We start from the raw sequence: 18,765 nt of genomic DNA on the forward strand, positions 1-18,765 counted from the left end.
ATCCACCATCTCACTATAGACCTCTGGACATTTTGGGAATTCTGTATGCAGAGAAAATTGGAAAGGTCCTTTTTTTAATTACCAGTACTTACCTTCCTTTCAATACTTCTATGTCGTATTTCAGACCGGAGACAGGTAGACCACATAGCTTACATATTTAGTTAAATGTCCATTATATTCACTAGTTTTCGTGGTCCGCTTGACCAAATAATACCTTTCAATTAATTAACCTATATTTAAAGTATTGGTTGAAATAAAAAAGTCATTGTCACAAACGGGATTCGAACCCACGACCTTCGGCTAAATACGCCTCTGCTCTACTATCGTGCTAGCTTTTGGCCGTAGGTCGTGGGTTCGAATCCCACTTGTGACGCTGACTTTTTTATCTCAACCAATACCTTAAATACAGATTAATCCAGATAATTGAAAGTTAATCCATTATATTTAGTTGTCTATTGACCAAATTACTTCTTTCAATTAATTAACCTTTGAATGTAAGGTTTTGGTTGAAATGAAAAAGGTAGTGTCACGAGCGGGATTCGAACACACGACCTTCTGCTTGAAAAATGGCAAAAAGGAGGGAAAATTCGAAAGGTCGAAGGTTTATGGTTTAATCAGGTTGAGATGGGGAGTTGGTGTCCCATCAGTAATTTCCAATTTTTTAAATAAAAGTATTTATACCTGGACTATTAATTTTGACGACATTCCCCTCAACAAATAAAGGGGGTGGAAAAATAATATATATGTATCATTGGCATAGTCCAGGTATAAATACTTTTATTTAAAAAATCGGAAATTACTGATGGGTGTGCCTTCCGATTGTGAATTATACCATGAGATTTCTCTATGTTTACTTGCTGATGATGGGCCAGGAGCCCGAAACATCCATGTAATTTACTAAATTGAATAAAAGTTTTCAACCACGGAGATCTTGGAATTTTTCAACCTATCCATAGAGTCTTTTTTTTAATTTTTTACAGTTGGGATACCACAAGGCGTTTTCACCCTGACGACATCCCTCATTCACGCCAATAAATACATTCTCGCAGAGTGAAAATTACGTATTTGATATCCTAGTTAAACTAATTTGTTTCACTGGTCTTTAATTGTACAATAATCGATAGATAAAGTTGTAATTTTATTTTTAACGATCATTTTGGTCTGCCTGTCCTGCAACGAGCTAGTCTAGGCAGAAGAAAACTGACGTTCTGGAGTTCGGCCACCGGTCTCTCCTGGTCCGCGTAGACTCGCTGTGCTACCAGATGTAAATAATATAGTTATAATTTAGATAAACTTTGTTTTTACACCTTTTAAAATTATAATAGGAAAAAGTTATCCTTTGGTGTTTTTGATTATTGCTGAAGTGTAACTTATAATCCAACTATCCATTTAAGAATTTATCTTTGTAGGGAATAAATTCTGTTTTTTCTCCCTATTTTGTACTAACACAGATGCGGGGTGTTGCACAAGCTTAATTTTGTCCATTTATCGGCCTTGTTCCGCTCCGCGGGTCAACTCGCTCTAATAGACGTTTCCGGGTCGTTAGCAGATAACGTAAATCAGATTGGACATGGTTTGTTAATTTACGAATTCTGCTTTTTGCAACTCGTCATTCCCTCCTTAAAAATACTCGACGTGCTGTCATAGATGTCCAGTTTTCATTCCATCTTGGTCTTTCTACTGCTAAGTTTAATTAGGACTATTTTTCTTGTAGGAAACGCTTTAGGGTACTTCAGCATACAATGGAGCTTTCACCAACAAGCGCTCTTGAAAAAAAACCGACTATCCGCATGACAAGAGGGTAAATTTGCGTGTACGACATAATTGCGCGCGCGACGCAACTGCCGTTTTTGAACGTTGATGCGATTTTGATTGAGAACCGCTCATCCGTTATGCAATGGATCCATTGTGTAAACCGTGCGCGCTCATGGCTCCGTAAAGGTATCAGATGAGGTCCGTTACGTCACGAGCAGAATGCAGGTCATCGCAGGGACGACTTCCCATTGCATTCTTGAGATCGAGATTAGCTTCTGAGCTTCTGGGACGAGACGGGGGAAAATCGAGAGTGCAAGACAGAACGGCGTCACGGTGGATGTTGACAGTGTAACTACTAACTTCATTTGACTGCTGCCTTGCGAAAGCTCCACCAAGACTAATTCACCCCTTTAAGCTTTTTTACTCGTTTTTGTTTGCTCTAACACAAATCGAACATTAATAGAATTCAACACGCTGCTGAATAGATTCATATAGTCCTTAAATTCCTCATTAATCCCAGATCATCTTCCTGTTTCGATCTGACACGTTTCAACATCTTAACCAAACTACTAGAATTCCTTCTTCTTTGCTTTTGCAGGTTCCTTCAAAGAAAGAATTAACATTAAAATTTTAAAATATAAACATTCTCTCTCTTTCTCACTCACTCTCTCTCTCTCTCTCTCTCTCTCTCTCTCTCTCTCTCTCTCTCTCTCTCTCTCTCTATCTCTATCTATCTATCTATCTATCTATCTATCTATCTATCTCATCTGTGTAGACGTTTTTTACTACACTTTCAACTTATTCCAGTTGGCAGGACAACGTTCAACGACAATGCTGCTTCAAGAAATTGGCTTCACCCTGTTTATATCCTTGACGCCTCGTGTTTTTGAAAATTGGAGTATCAATGAATACTGCGGACCGAAAAGAATTTCAAGAAGAAGAAAGATTTATTGGGTGGTCGCATACATTTTAAAAAGTGGATGGCACAGAACCAAAATTTGGTGTAATCTTAGTCGGTACAGTAATACACCTTGAGATTTGAAAATCATAATATTTACAATATTTTTTTAAACAATTATTGTGTAAAAACTGCTTAACGTGTTTATTTCGTGCTGAGTGAAAACAATCAGAATATTTTAAAATATAATGAATTATGAAAAAATACAAGACAGTATATAAGAATTATACAAAAAAAAAGAATAATATAAAAATTGGTCGATACGATCAAATAATATAATTAAACTAGAACATTGTTTTTTTTTAAATACACTAAAAACGCATTACATGAAACAGTAAATAACGTATATTATACAGATAATACACCTACGATATTTGGCATAAAATTGATAAAATTGTGGTCAATTTAACAAGTAAGGTGTCAGTTTAGTAAAAAGAGAAAAATATCATTTCCTTAGCGCATGTCGGCTCATCGTAAATAAAAGTCTGAGTTAAGTTCAAAATTTGTTAATTTAAAAAATTTTAAAATAAGGTTTATTAATCTGGTTAGTAATAGATTAATGTTTTGTCAGTTTTAAGATTGAAAAATCCTTGAAAGATCCTCCTTGATAATCCTGGTCCGCCTAGTTTTGCCGAGTTTCAGGCTCGTTAGCCGTTCACAAAGTCTTTTTGTTTAACCGAGAAAATTTTTCTCAATGATTGATTGATTTGAATTTCGCCATGTTCGGTGGATGTCTGCATGTTGTCTCTCGCTTCTTATTAAACTCAAATAGACAGATTGTGAGGTATTTTATATTTATTTTTTTGAAAAAATAAAAGTCAGGAATAAAGAGATGTAATTGTAGTAAAACAAGTGTCGACAAAGCACTGATCAGGATGATCAGAGATATAGGAACAAAGGCTTGCCTTTAGGTCAATGTTTTTTCAAACATTAATGTGGTATAGACTAAGCAATAACTTGGGCTTTATCATATATTGAGAGAAAAAGGATTTTTTTTTCATCATCCACACTAAAAAGATGTAACCGGGAAAAACTGCTGTACCTTAATTTTGATTTGAAAGGAAAAGACCGGAGTTGCTTGAGAGCAATTGAGCCTTATGTCACGTCATCCAATGCCTATCGAATCGATGAGATCAGCTCCACCGTTACATAAAATAAAGAAAAAGGACACCTTTCTATAATTTGCCAACTAATAGTAGTAGTCGTCTTCGTTGTGGTAATTGTTCGAGTTCTGCTGAGGTGGCGGCGTCCTGTGGACTGTCGCCTGGAAACCGTTTTCAGGGTCGGCTGTGTACACGACTCGGCGTATGCTGCCATCCGGCTCGAGTATGCTGTATTCGCCCCGGACAACGTCGCCATCCCGGGTCTCTTCGTGCTTCTGGCTATTGCCGGTCTCGGGGTCGTTCACGCCGTACACGAAAGCGTAGTCAGGTTTGGCCTAAAAAAAGTTCAACTTAATACAGCAGATTTGTGTCTTTTTACTTCTTTAACTTAATAACCTACAACCACTATTCCTAATCAAACAAAATCAGTTATCAAATCAAATTTTAAAAATCAGCTTTTTATACACACTGTATAAACTATTGTATAAGTACTTAGTTTTCCGCTGGTTTAATTAGAAGTTACTTGCCATTTGCTACTTAAAACTATTTTCCTCTTGAAAACCTATATAGTAGTCTGAAGGAGCTAGATCCAGTCCACACTATAAAATGGTTCTAAAGAAATAAAAGAAAAGCCAAAAACCTTGAGAAACCTAGTTACTTTCTTTTGGTTCTCAGAACGCAGGAATTTGGAAAAATTAATAGAGTTCCTTTCAACACTGAAGATAGAACATAAAATTTCTTCTGCAGGATAAGAAAACAAGGAAAATATTACAGTTGAAGTTGAAGGAATTAAAACCAAGATAGCTGAAATTCCAGGAATTGAGAGAAATTATAGAAATAAATGAGATTTCTTTATCATTGATGACAGAATCTTCTGGAAGATAAAAAATGTGGGAAATGTTTAATGGACGCTAAAAAAATTCTAGCCAAAAAACGTAGGATCCCAGATTTTGGGAATTCTAAAGAAATTTTCTTCCATACCTGTGGCAAGATTTCCTTCTACAGGATAAGAAAATACTGGAAATTGTTCGATTGAAGTTCAAGGAATAAAATAAAACCAGGAACCTAACGCCCAGAATTCAGGAATTGATGAAAATTCGATTGATTTTCCCTGCTGGTGACAGAAGCTGGATTTGCTTTTACAGCTTTCGCTTGAAGTTCGTTGAATTAAAACCAAGATAAGTGGCTTTCCATAAATTGCAATAAATTATGGAAATGGGTGAATTTTCATCCTTGCCGATAACCGAATCTGAGAATCTGAATGTTCTTCCTCTGGATAGAAAAATGTGGAAAAAACCTTTCGATTTGGGTCCACAGAGTTATAACTAAAGTCATGCGAAATCCCAGAGTTCAAGAATTGATGAAAATGGGTTGATTTTCCATGCTGATGACAGAATTTGCTTTTACAGTGTAGGAAAATAAGGCAAATTTTTCGATTTGGTTGGGGGAATTACGCCAAGGTGCCTGACACTCCAGGGGTTAAAAGAAGTGGTAGAAATGGATTGATTTTCTTCCTCACTGATGGAATTTTCTTCTGCACAATAAGAAAACATGAAAATTCTTCGGTTGAAGTTTGAGGAATTAAGGACCCAAGACACGTAACATAGGATCCTAAAAGTGAAGAATTGAAAATTGATGGATTTTTCATCCAAGACCATGAAAAAAACTGGATTTGCTTCTATGATATATGAAAATGAGGAGAATCTTTCGCTTGATGTTTGTGGAATTAAAACCAAGATAAGTGGCTTTCCATAAATTGAAATAGATTATAGAAATGGATGAATTTTCGTCCTTGCCGATAACCGAATCTGAGAATCAGAATGGAATGTTCTTCCTCTGGATAGGAAAATGTGGAAAAAACCTTTTCGATTGGGGTATGTGTGGTGAATAGTGACCGTTTGTCAAAACATTTTCTTTATCGTGCTAACGTTTCGATCTTTATTGAGATCATCTTCAGGGCCTGGATTTGTGTATAATGTAAACAATGTTTGTTTTTCTGAAACCTACATCTCACCAGACCGCATCTCACAATTTCTGAATATCAACTTTCGGTTTGGGTCCACGGAGTTACATCTAAAGTCATGTGAAATCCCAGAATTCGAGAATTGAAGCAAATTGGTGGATTTTCTTCAATTAACATAATTAAATATGTGAAATTTTTCGATTGATTTTTAAGGAAATAAAATCGAGACACTTAAGATCTCTGGTTTCATGAATTCGTGGGAATTAATAGATTTCATATCGTGCCCGTGGCAGAAGCTAGATTTTCTTCTGCAGTTTAAGAAAATATAGGCAATTTTTGGCAATTTGTTAGTAAATACTAGCTTATTATCTTTACAAATTATTTCAGAAATTCACCAGTAACTACTAAAAAAAATATTTACTACAAAAACTTCAATAAACAAGATAAACTATTAAACAACTAAGAATTACAACAAGACACAAACCCAAAAGTTCAAAGAATTAATAAAATCAAGAAAGTAAGATCCCAGATTTCAGGAATTTATGAGAAATTTATCGATTTCCTACCAAGCCAGTGGCAGAACCTGAATTTTTTTTCTTCGGGATAAGAAAATCTGGGATATTTTCTATTTAATTTTGACGAATTAAAATCAAGACTCCTGAAATCTCAGGAATTGGTGGAAGCGAATGCAGTTTAAAAAAAAACATTAAGTCCAGGACATGAGGTCATCAAAAATTGAGCGAGAATTTGTTGTTCTTCCTCGCTGAAGACAGAAACTGGACAAACACGTCCTGATCGCAATCCAGCAGTCTTCTTTTAAGAATTATTCCATTTTTTATACAATTTATATTTAATATTGCATGTTTGTTTACAGTAGTAATGGTGGATAAAATTAGCCCTAAAAATAAAGTATTAATTTGTAAACAACAATAGTAATTTAAATGAAAATGTTTAATACAGTGCAGATATGGCAAAGGCACTTAAAAATTTAATATATAAAAAAATAAATAAACCTGTGTCCGAATGGATCGAAGTCACGATAGCTCAAGTGGTAGAGCAGCGGCGTTTAGCCGAAGGTCGTGGGTTCGAATCCTGCTCGTGACGCTGAATTTTTTTCTCTCAACCAATAACCAGTCAGGTTCAAAATATTAAAACGTTTGTTCGGAGTCTTAATATTTACCATACTGGCTCTTTTTTAAAATAAACTGTTATAAAATATTAATGACTGACGACCACTGTTTTAACCATTGCGTTAACTCACATGAGGAAGGATTAAAATAAATCCGAAACATTGTGGATAAAAACTGATTGTGGTTTTTTTTGAGATGACCTACTATCCGACCTTCAAGAAGGAAAAAATCATAAGTCAACCAATACCTTACATAAAGATTAATTAATTGAAAGAAGTTATTTTATCAATCGGACCACGAAATGTAATGGCTTTAAAATAAAGTCGAATTTAAGTGGTGTAAATAAAAATATGCATACACCAACAAACTGCAGCTTATATCTTTAGAATTTACTACGGTAATTCAACTGTTAAGACAGATAACTAACGAAAAAGACATTTGAAAAATTTCACTAAAACGTCTTTTAAGGCGCACAGAAGAAGCAAGAATAGCCTAGGACGGGACACAAATCCAGAAGATTGGATTGAAAAGAAATATTTAAATTCAGCAAAGATACTTATTTTTCTTCCTAAAAAAAACTATTCATCTATAAAAGCAAAACAGCTGTGAAGCAAAACTTCTAAGTACTTTAATTGAGGACTGTGAAGAAAACAAAGCCGATGAATAAAGGAAAATATATTTTCTTAGACTTACCCAAACAAACCAGATTGGTTCTTTTTCCAACAGGAACATGTATTAAAGTGTTTAGTATGTTTTATTTTATGAATAATTAAGAATATGCCTCGGCCATTTTCAATTTTATCTTACAATGGAAGTAGCGTGTACACTGGGGCATAAATCGAAAACAAGGTGATTAATTTTTTAAGTCAAGATTTAAACGCAAAGGAGAATTTTATAATGAGTTAATTAATTATTAAGCTCATAGTTAAAAACTTAATCTTTGGGGGGGGGGGGACAAAGACAAAGATTTCTGTTTTTAAGGACTTAGAGCCCCAATCGCAAGCTCGACCGGTTTTCCTTTCGGCAGAAATTCCTCCTTAAGAATTCCAGAGTCAAAAGTCCAAGCAGTATTGCTTTAGATTTTAGAAAATACCCAAATAGTCCAAAATAATTCACTGGGTTTGTTTAAAAAAAATGTGAGAATTTGTCTATTTGTCTGTAAGGGAAATTATCCAAATTGCCAAGCTGGATAGAAAACTTACCAAGTCTTTCTAGATTTTTTTTTAAATTTTGAAGTAAAAAGTCACACTCGATTTTCCTATCGTCTCCCAAAGATTTCATTCGACTGGAAACCCACTTTAGTTTCTTTAATTAGATTGATCATTAATCGGCGTTTTTAACCCTGAGGATCAAACTTCCGAGATGAACAGTCAAAACATCTCTAGGTATGACATTTCTAATTTATTTCGTTAAAAAAATGTATGAAATTTTGCCATTTAAATTCAGGGTGGGGGGATTTTATACCAGGTTGATTCGAAATTATCCTGTTAACCACAATGGATTTTATATAAATAAGACTTGGTATTTGTTGCGACAAATGGGAAAAAATTTCACGCTGCTTGCATGTTGTTTTTTTCCAAATGTTTAATTTTTCTAGCGGCCAATGGGCAAAAATTTTAATTAGGTCACCCCCAAACAGTCTTGTAATTATTTAAATAAATGTTATTGTCAAATACTCACCACGTAATCGAAAGACATGTCATTCGGGTTGTAATAGGACCGGTCGGTTCCGTACAACTCGAGAGATTTGGGCACGGAAATCTCACTGACGGATCCTGAAACGGGCCCAGAAAAGTGGCTGTAGTGGTAGCTTTCTTGGGCCGAACAGACCATTAAACAGGAGAAAAACACCTAGTACATTAGACAAAAGATATTACAAAAATTTACTTTTGCAAGTTTAAAAAAAAAAGAAAAAAGAAAAACCTCGAAAATAAAGACAATCTTTCTAAAGCTCATGACGGTTTTGTGCCGGATAAAGCTCCTTGTTTAATGAACCAGCAGAATGGAAAAACCGGTCTTTTATAGACGACTGGAATTGAGCAATTGTCAAAATGTGTTATAGCATGACGGATAGCCGTTTCAGGCATGATCGACCCTCCTGGGTAACGCTTCCCGGCGAATTTGAAGCACCAACCAACCATTAACTTCTAATATGTAATCCTTTTGATGTCATTCCGATTAAATCATCTTAGAGTATTGTGGGGTGTGACGTTTTTACCTCAAATTTGGAAAATCTTGAAAGATTTGAGAATTTGTCTACCCATTTTGGCAATTTGGATCATTTCATTCAAAAATCGTATCTGTACCATTGGATATCCCCTTGGATAGACTCTGACCAACAAATAAAGAAATTCTCACATTGCTTTTTTTAACCAAACATACTGGATTATTTTGGACTATTTCGGTGTTTTTAAAGCAGCACAGCTTGGACTTATCTCTGGCATTTTCAAAGAGGAATTTCTGCGACAGGAAAACCGGTCGAACTTGAGATTGTGGCCCTAAGTCCGTAAAAGCAGAAATCTTTGTCCACTTTTTTCCCCAAAGATTTTTTCATACATCCAACGTCTTTCCGTTAGTTTTGAACCGAACTAAATGGTAAAGTAGTCAAAAAATTCAAATTTAACCCGCTTTTCCTCTTATATCTCGTAAAAATTTGATTTTCTTCCATCCAACGTTTTTAAGTTTCGAACCGTACTAAGTGGTAAAATAATAAAATAAAATTTCAGTTTTTTTCAGTTCCTTCAAGAACCTTCCAAAAAAAAGCCGTCGCCTTTCTGACTTTTTTATTTAAAGCAATTTTGAGAACTACACACTTTCCCACACAATGGAAACTTTTGGTCCTAACGCCCCGTAAAAATTTAAGCTCCCCATCATCATATCGTCCTATTAGTTTCCTTCTAAATTATTCGAAAAATTAATTTACAAAAGAATTCTCTCCTTCGCTTCTTCAAACATCATACCAGACAGTTTGGCTTCACAACTCATCATCTTCACAGTTACAAATTTCATTACTTCATGTCTCGAGTAGAAACTGTACTTCTAGAACCGTGATTCTAGATGTTTCTCAGGCCTTCGATAAAATATGGCATGAGGAATTATTATACATATTAAATATTCTTTGTATGTAAGGTCTTGGTTGAAGTGAAAAAATTAGTGTCACGAGCGGGATTCGAACCCACGATCTTCGGCTCAATACGCCGCTGCTCTAACTTTTTCATTTCAACCAAGACCTTACATACAAAAAATAATTAATTGAAAGAAGTAATTTGGTCAATCAAAATGGATTTAATACATATTATTTTTTAATATGTAAAAATGGAATTATTTTTACCCCAAGCCTTTTATCTAATTATATCTTAAGGAGAGATTTTTCACAGTAAACAGGGTACAGAGGCTTCTGAGGTGGAGGAAGTGCTTCTTGCAGGTGTGCCTCAAGGAACAATACTTTCTCCGCTGCTGTTTCTTTTTTTTACCTCTGATACGCCCACAAATGAGACCCTTAACGCCACATATGCTGATGACCCCACCATATTAACAAGTCATCCCTCTTCTACACAAGTTTCACTTACATTACAAAACCATATTCCAACAATTGAAAAATGAAGCAATCTTTGGAAAATAAAGTTTAACCCCTCAAAGTCACAACATATCACTTTTACATTCTGCCGTGAGACTTGTCCTAGGATATTCATGTAAAATGTACCTGTTCCTTAATCCGACAAAGTTAACGATTTAGGATTTACATTTGATAGAATACTAACTCGGAGACCACAATTTAAAAAACAGACACTCAACAAATGATTTAAAATGCTTTATTACCTACTCAACCAATAATCAAAATCATCATTAAAATCAAAACTTTCAACATACACATACCTACTCAAACCTATTTGGATGCACGTAATTTAATGCCAAGCTTAAGGATCGTCCAAATATTCCAATATTCGAAGATTAAATAGTTTTCAATCCAAAATTTTAAGACTGTTTCTGCCCCTTTTTACGTAAACGATAACACTCTTCACAGAGATTGTAACTTTTTTTTTTCACCAATCAAAACATATTTCAGACGCTTTCATAGTAAATTACAAAATCACACTAATACACAAATACAATTACTCCATTCCCCACCATTACCATGTAAACGTCTGAAAAGATTATGACCATCCAATCTGCTGGTTATATATGAAACATGTATAGTTACAGATACAAATAAATAAAGTTTTAAAAAAGTTTTTCCTCACCTCCTTTCTCTTACATCTCATAGATGGCTTGTTCAATTTTTATACATCCAACAATTTACACACACACATATCGAGATTCAAGACTGGGATCACATCGTTTTCTCCTGCCCAATGTATGACATCGAAAGAAGCATTCTAATACAAGGAATCACCCTTGATTCAGAGGGATCTTGGCCTCTGAAGAAGAATCAATGGTTGAAAAAAAATATATGAAGTATTCGTGCAAATTTCTCAACAATATAGATTTTAATTTACTATAAATTCACTATCTTGTTTTGTCAGAGAAATAAATGTATGTAAACAGCTAATAGGAAATATATAAATATAGATAATTTTGTAGAAGAAATACATATAATCACTGGAATGGAAGTATGTAAATAAATCAACAATAAACTCCCTCATTCCAGGGATACTGGTATGAGGAAAACACAGACAGGCAGACGGACAGACAAACAGACGGACGGACAGACACACACACACACACACACACACACACACTGATGGTCAAATTAAATGTACCACCCTTAAATTTTAATGTATTTAGGTTTATTCATATTTTGCATACCAAAAATAGGTTTGATTGTAAAAATAAGATATAAAACAATAATTGAGAAAAGAACAGAAAATTCCAAAACAAATAAAAATACAAAAATATGTTTTAGTCACCTTTAATACCGAGTTTTTTGGTATAAAATATACATATTAGAAGTATGCGCATATATGGTTTTTTTTTAGACTTTTTAAATCAAATTTATGGACACTATGAAATTGCAATGCTAGATTGCAGGTGTTCTTCCTAAACTGCTCAAAAATGAATAGGGTTATTATTGTAGTATTTATTTTCCCTAGCATTATTATTTTATTTTTATTATAAATTGCATTAAAATTTATTAGAAATTGTTATGTTCTTTACTGAAGGAAAATTTAATTAAGGTATTTTGAAAAATTTTTAAATAAAAGGTTTTAATTCCATAAATTTATTTATTTATTGTAGTTAACGAGTACAGCCCATAAGTTAGACGTAAGTACAATTGTTTTCACTATACAAATATCCAAGAACAATTTTTTGATTTGGCGTATACTGTAACAGAACCAATCAATAGTTAAATCACTAAATCTAATTTATTTGCTCATAACAGTTCTTATCACAGCTTGGTTTTTTTCTATAATTATTACTAAGATTAGGAACATAGAAAATAGACTTGATTCTAGAATTAAAACTAGGAACTTTAAAATTTACACTAGATAATAAATTAGGGCAATCTAAACAGTTATTTAACAATTTATACAAAAATAAAAGATCTGACATATTTCGCCGTTGTTCTAGTGTCACTACATTCATAAATAACAAGATCAGTGTACAGCAATGAGGATCCCTAGTAATGTAAAATTTAAAGCTTACAAATCTTAAAAACTTATTTTGCACTTGCTCTAATTTTTTCACATCTTGAGCATATAAAGGAGATATTTGTTGGAGAATAATTTTTTTAAACAATTAATACTGTGTATAATCCTTTGGTAAAATCTCTGTGCGCCTGTTAGGCATGCTGTTAATATATTATTCATATTTATATTCATTCATTTCATAAGGAATTTCACTCCATAGATGTTGCAATGTTGCACTCAGTTGTTGCAGATCAACTGACTTTGGATGGTGATCGAAAAGTCTTCTCTGAAATGCATCCTACATGGGATTGAAGACTGGAGAGGCAGATGGAAAACTACCAGGTTTTCTAAACAATGATGAACGTCTCTGCCTCTATGAAGTCTGGCATTGTCATCCAGAAATCGAAAATGCCTGACAATGAGATCCCTGATTTGAGAGATGTATTTCTTGGACATAACGGACTGCAGTTTGCCGTCAATAATATGGAGTCCAGTTCATCCTCCAGTGTAAATCCCAGCCTAGATCATTACACCACCTCCTCCAAGCTGACTGAAGGAATACGAACTGGGGCATTGTACGCATCCCCCTGGTCTCGTTACTCTTCGGCACCTGCTATCACTATAGAGAACATACAATGTTTAGCTTCCCACAAATCATTACGAATCGTTTGTGTTGATAAAGGCATTGCCAAAACTTTTACTTCATTTAGGATCTAGCGGGCACTATGGAAAGGATTCCTTCTTGCAGCAATGACAATATTTATGTCCTATCTTAGCATCGGAATGCGCTGAGATCCACTACCAAGCGTCTTATTGGCACTTCCAGTCTATTGGAATCAGGCTAAAGCCAATTTTGCCAGTGACCTCAATGACTCATTCTCATAATAATATTGTAACAAAAATACATCGGTTAATTTAATTAAAATTAATAGAATAAGAATAAATTTCAAATATCTCTAGTTGTTTTTGAGCAGTTTAGTATTTCAATCAGCACTCCAGGGTAACTATATTATTAATCTATTAATCTAAAAATTCATTCCTAGACTGGCTGCCAACAAGAAAATATTGCACTGGGATAAACTTATTGTTTATTTTTTCCTTTTTTAAAAAGGATCAGCAAGTAAATAAACTTAAGTGTATTGATTCATCTTGTTTTGTCTGGTATTGAGGGTGATAAATTTTTTTAAAAAATAAAGCACTTAAATTTTCTTATACTTCTAATTCATTTTAAATTTGTTCTGTTGTTCCTAATTTATTGGAATGTGTTATTTCAAATCTTGAATGACCAGATTGTAATGATATACAAGAAGGAAATGTAATTTTTTAAAAATAGAAAGTAATCAAACAAATATATTTTCAACTACAATCAAATACAATCAGCAAAAATTAGGCATCAAGGTCTAATTCATTTTTGACTTCTTTTTCCTTGGTTTTCTTTAATTCTTCCAATTGTTTTTCCGTGTTTCTGACATCTTCCTCTGTCACAGTTGGTGGCACGTTGCATTCAGCCTCTTCTTTCATGATCCACTTCAATGTTTTGATTTTCTCTTCGAGAAAACCTATTTGTTCCGCTTTGAGAGAATCTTGGTACTCGTCGAGTTTGGATTTGACTATATTTTCACAATGCTTTTCTGTGAGCAACCGTATCGATCTTTTCCTCTCGACTCTCAAGTATTCATCTCTAAAAACATATTATAACATTACTGTATGTATTAGGATTCAAAAACTAACCCCCCTTCTTAGTAGTGAACCCTGGAAAATGCTTGTCACAGGCTGACGGGATGGTTCACAACTTGACCGTCATGGTACTGTACAATAGACTAAAGGTGCTTTAGTGGCCTAACCCATTTCTCCAATCATTCCTTACTAACAAACTCCAACCAACCACACAACCCATTAGTCCTGCCTCCCGTCAGCATCCACTCGTTCCCATATAGAGCTTAGACAAAAAACAGCATCTGCTCTAATCAAAGATATTATGAAAACTGTGCTGAATGATGTCGGGCGACCTCAGAGTATTTAGCCTTACTTCATCATGCTCCTTTGGGACTGTTTAGTTCCCTAGCTGCTCCAGGAAAATGAAAAGATAGTAACAATCTATTAAAAAACCGATACTCATGGCCCCAAGAGATTATATGAACAGGAAGTTTGAGTTTAATCACAATTTCTAAATAAACTTAGGTACCAAGAAAGAATGGGAAAGAGAGAAAAACACCTCCTTGAAAAATGTAAAAAATGTAAAAATGTACCACTATCTACTGGTACGCAGATGGATCTAAAATGTAAGAACTTATGGAGGCATGAGTATTCGTTCCTGGAGCCAAAAACTAAATACACCAGTGTCTTCCAAGCTGAGGTCAAAAACAAGAATATAGCTATCATGTCAGATAACCAAGTAGCTTTCAAAGTGCTAAGTTCAAACATCATTAGCTCAAAAATGGTGCTAAATTACAAAATTGCTGAGCCCCATGACCTGTGGGAGTAGGAGGCAATGTGAAAGCAGATACCCTTGCAAGAAAAGGGCCATACTGCTGATGGACTCGAGACCTTCTGTGGCATAGGAATTCACACTATCAATGACCACCTCAGACAGAAGCATAAAAAGAAAATGAGGTAACAATGGAGCTTACTCATTGGACACAAAAAATCCGAGAACCTCCTAACAAGCGTTGAAAGTAAAAGAGGTAACAGAATGCATTAAAGGAAGCAGGAAAAACTGTGAATCCTAACAGGACAACACTGCAAATTAAATGGACATATGAAGAAGACTGGCATAACCCAACTTGGCAAATGCACATTCTGCCAAAAAAAGCAGAGGATACACCAACACACCTACTAACAAACTGTGGTGCTACACTTGCCCACAGGAGGAAGTGTTTTGGGACATATTATTTAACTGTAGAAGAGATTGAACTGCTGGAACTGGGCCTAAATAATCAAGACCCTTGATGAACCAGGACTCATCTGTGTGCTATAAGCACAGAATGGGAGATACAACAGCACTCAATATATCACACCCCAACTAATACATCTAAATACATCTACTAAAGATATTTTAAATATTGTTTTGTACACTTACGGGTCAGGAAATGATTTATACTGAATGTTCATTTTTTCGAGCAACCACTCAAAAAGTTTATAATCGATTTGGCGAATTTCTTTAAGCAGGCTCTTTCTCTTGTCGACCAATTCTTTCAATCTGACTTTTGTCCTTTTGTCATGAGGCCTTAGTTCCACATACTTTTGCATGTCCCTTATATTAGCAGTCATTTTCGCCACTATAATTAAAATTTCATGATGAATCAACAGTTTAAATCATATTTGTATTTATTTTTACCTCTCACTTCTGGAGACATCGTGTCTAAATTGTGGCGTCTCACTTCTTTCAGATACTCTTCCCTGAAGTGTTCGACTGTTTTTTTATAAGGAGCAAACTCTAAACTAAACAGCCTTTTTACAAGATCATTAGCTCTGAAACAAATGAAAAATAAAATAATCATAATAGTATAAAATGCATAGAAAGTATTTTTAAAAAAGCTTTTTGGTGTAAAAATTGTTGAATGATATATGCATAGGATGATGAACTTCTAGACAGTCATTTCCAAATATCTGCCTACCCATCATCTGTTAGAAGAGAGATGAATCAGGATGATCGGTAATGACCAAGCTACAGGTTCATCACTACCCTTTCAATCAGGATATCTGATCCTTATACCACTTATTCTGTGTGTTATTGTCTGGCACCTCTGGTGTTTGTCCACATCCCCCACATGTTTTTTGGGGACCCGTTCTGAGATGATTGATCTTGTAATCCCAAGTATAGGTTCTGGGATTATAGGTGTTCTTGCAGATCCTCTTCTGGGCAGTTTGTCGGCTAGTTCATAGCCCAGAATCTCTTTGCGTCCTGCAAGACGATTCACAGTCTATTCTGCACCCCATTGCATAAATAACCAACTGTAAGAGGGGATGTAAGGAAAGGAAAAAACCGTAGTTGAAGGATTGGTAAGGTGAAAAGATTTTTTTTAAAAATTGAACGAATTTATTAAACGTTTTTCCTTTCCTTTATCAATTTCTTCATCTTTGAAAAAAGTAATTAAAAAAGCAATTTCACCACTAAAAAGGGTATTAAATGAAGTACGTTTTCTGAAATTCGGCGGTCTCTAGGTTTGTTAATAGTAGTTTAAAATCACCATAGTAAGTTTTTCAACTTTCAAAAAAATATTTTCTTTATCATGCCAACGTTACGATCTTTATTGTGATCATCTTCAGGGCCTGGGATTTACAAACATTGTTTAAATTTAACAAAAACATGTAGGATGTGGAAAAAAGTGAATTTATACAATGCAAATAAATATTTTTTTAATATTCAATCAAAGTATTTCTACTCACTCAAAGTGTTTGTTTTCTGTTTAATTGTGCCATTCTTGAGTGTTGAGAGTGCCATTGACGCAGAAAACAAACACTTTGCGTGAGTAGAAATACTTTATAAAAAAAAATATTTATTTGCATTGTATAAATTCACTTTTTTCCACATCCTACATGTTTTTGTTAAATTTAAACAATGTTTGTAAATCCCAGGCCCTGAAGATGATCTCAATAAAAATCGAAACGTTGGCATGATAAAGAAAATGTTTTTCTGAAACTTATATCACACCAGATCGCATCTCACAATTTCTGAATCATCATTGACAAACAGTCACTAATCACCACACATTTTAAAAAAAATTATTTTTCAAAGTTCAGGCTACTAAAACGCTTATTTCACCAGCGTTTACAATTTTAGAATCGAACAAATTTTATTGGAAATTTAACGTAGTTTTCAATGGTGTCAACGGATTACTCCAAAACTTTTTACTTTTGGAGTTATCATTGTTTATATGCAACAAGGTCATGAAATTTTAAAAAATCAGACGAAGGGGAATTACCCTAAACTGTTAAGATTAGGACTGTAGTTAATTAGGACCTTTTTGGTTCAATTTTGAATGTAGAATGTACTGGCAAAGTTTGTAACACGAGTAGCCGAACGCCCTGTACATTTCGCACTCACACGCCTTTAAAAATAAATATAAAAAAGATTATTTAGAGATCGTGAGATAAGGTCTGGTATGATGTAGGTTTAGAAAAACATTTTCTTTATCGTGCCAACTTTTCGATCTTTGTTATGTCAAAGTGTGTGTTTTCAGTGTAGATGTGTCACGATTGTGATCATGTTGAGAGGGTTTCAATGTAATATATAATGAATGTCTGAATGAATATAATAACATCGAACATCGATGGTTTGACATCTTTGCCCTGTCCTTAGACTCAGCCGGGTTTATTTACCCACCTCTATTTACATGATCATTGCCCAACTCAGTTCTCTTTGGCATCACACCAGGGATTAAGGCTGGTGGGGCTACCATGTCAGGTAGCGGTGAGATCGGCTCAATTTGCTACCACCCTGTGGCATACCTATTTTATGAACTAAACAAAAATAAAGAAATAAAGCTTGTGCACTGTTGGTTTCTCTTCTCAAAACATTTTTAAAATGGTGCAGATCTAGGGAGTAGAAATCAATCACAATTCGGTTTGGTTCCTGTCAAGACGTACTGCATCCATGTGCATCCGAGGCTAGAGATAGTAAATTAGACTAATGAATAAGGATGATTAAAGCTACTGTGCCCTGTGGTTTTTCATACACAAGTCTTTTCTTGAGTCAACTGTAAATCCAATGTTATATTGATAAGATGGATAAGCCATCTCATCGATGATTGTAGCAAGGTTGAGTTAGGACGGTAGCAGGATTGCACTCACGTCTTCAGCTCCTCGGAGTCCCTGAATTCTATGACGGGGAGTTTTTTGTCCACTTCCCTCAGGGGTTCCAGGTCACCGCTTTTGGCCGGTTTGAATGAGGGGATTTTCTCAGGGCGATTCCATTTTATGGGAATTATGGACTTCATCGCATAGGAACGGCGATCCTGGGCATGCCAAGACCTCGCCTTGCAGACGGCTCTCCACCACCCGACAGACATCTCAATAAAATCCACTGAAAACCACTAAGAACATATTTAGCATGGACCTAACAGAAATAACAACTTTTCTGCGGTTACAGAAACGTTGTCAAAAAAAAATATCCCTCCTTTAGTAAATATCCCACGGTTAGCATGCATCATGGTCATTCGATGATTCAGTTGGTGGCCGCAATCGGTCAACACGGCCCTCTTCACTGTAAGGTAAAGGTCCCGAGTTC

General features: G+C 34.9%; 2 protein-coding genes across 2 annotated transcripts; both read right to left on the reverse strand.

The window, feature by feature from the left end:
• Positions 1–3,045: 3,045 nt before the first annotated feature.
• On the reverse strand, positions 3,046–8,895 carry LOC106672092 (cuticle protein 21-like). The gene is made up of 3 exons (XM_014403226.2): positions 8,833–8,895; positions 8,590–8,760; positions 3,046–4,151 (listed from the first exon to the last, which is right to left on the reverse strand). The coding sequence occupies exons 1-3, from the start codon at positions 8,863–8,865 to the stop codon at positions 3,903–3,905; spliced, it is 453 nt and encodes a 150-aa protein (XP_014258712.2). The 5' UTR covers positions 8,866–8,895; the 3' UTR covers positions 3,046–3,902.
• A 4,971-nt stretch (positions 8,896–13,866) lies between these two features.
• Positions 13,867–18,737, reverse strand: LOC106672138 (28S ribosomal protein S15, mitochondrial). Its single transcript, XM_014403316.2, has 4 exons — positions 18,330–18,737; positions 15,874–16,007; positions 15,616–15,814; positions 13,867–14,217 (listed from the first exon to the last, which is right to left on the reverse strand). The coding sequence occupies exons 1-4, from the start codon at positions 18,545–18,547 to the stop codon at positions 13,923–13,925; spliced, it is 846 nt and encodes a 281-aa protein (XP_014258802.1). The 5' UTR covers positions 18,548–18,737; the 3' UTR covers positions 13,867–13,922.
• Positions 18,738–18,765: the final 28 nt, after the last annotated feature.

This window comes from Cimex lectularius, unplaced genomic scaffold, assembly GCF_000648675.2.
Source record: "Cimex lectularius strain Harlan isolate CLEC.00 unplaced genomic scaffold, Clec_2.1 scaffold93, whole genome shotgun sequence".
NCBI lineage: Eukaryota > Metazoa > Arthropoda > Insecta > Hemiptera > Cimicidae > Cimex > Cimex lectularius.

Excerpts from the sequence above, each read along its gene's own strand:
- LOC106672092 (XM_014403226.2), bottom strand. The coding sequence starts at position 8,865 with ATGAGCTTTAGAAAGATTGTCTTTATTTTCGAG. Across the intron at positions 8,761-8,832 it reads AGATTGTCTTTATTTTCGAG|GTGTTTTTCTCCTGTTTAAT; the intron begins GTTTTTCTTTTT and ends CTAATGTACTAG. Across the intron at positions 4,152-8,589 it reads ACATGTCTTTCGATTACGTG|GCCAAACCTGACTACGCTTT; the intron begins GTGAGTATTTGA and ends AACTTTTTTTAG.
- LOC106672138 (XM_014403316.2), bottom strand. The coding sequence starts at position 18,547 with ATGTCTGTCGGGTGGTGGAGAGCCGTCTGCAAGGCGAGGTCTTGGCAT. Across the intron at positions 16,008-18,329 it reads GACTCCGAGGAGCTGAAGAC|AGCTAATGATCTTGTAAAAA; the intron begins GTGAGTGCAATC and ends CATTTGTTTCAG. Across the intron at positions 14,218-15,615 it reads TATAAATCATTTCCTGACCC|AGATGAATACTTGAGAGTCG; the intron begins GTAAGTGTACAA and ends ATATGTTTTTAG.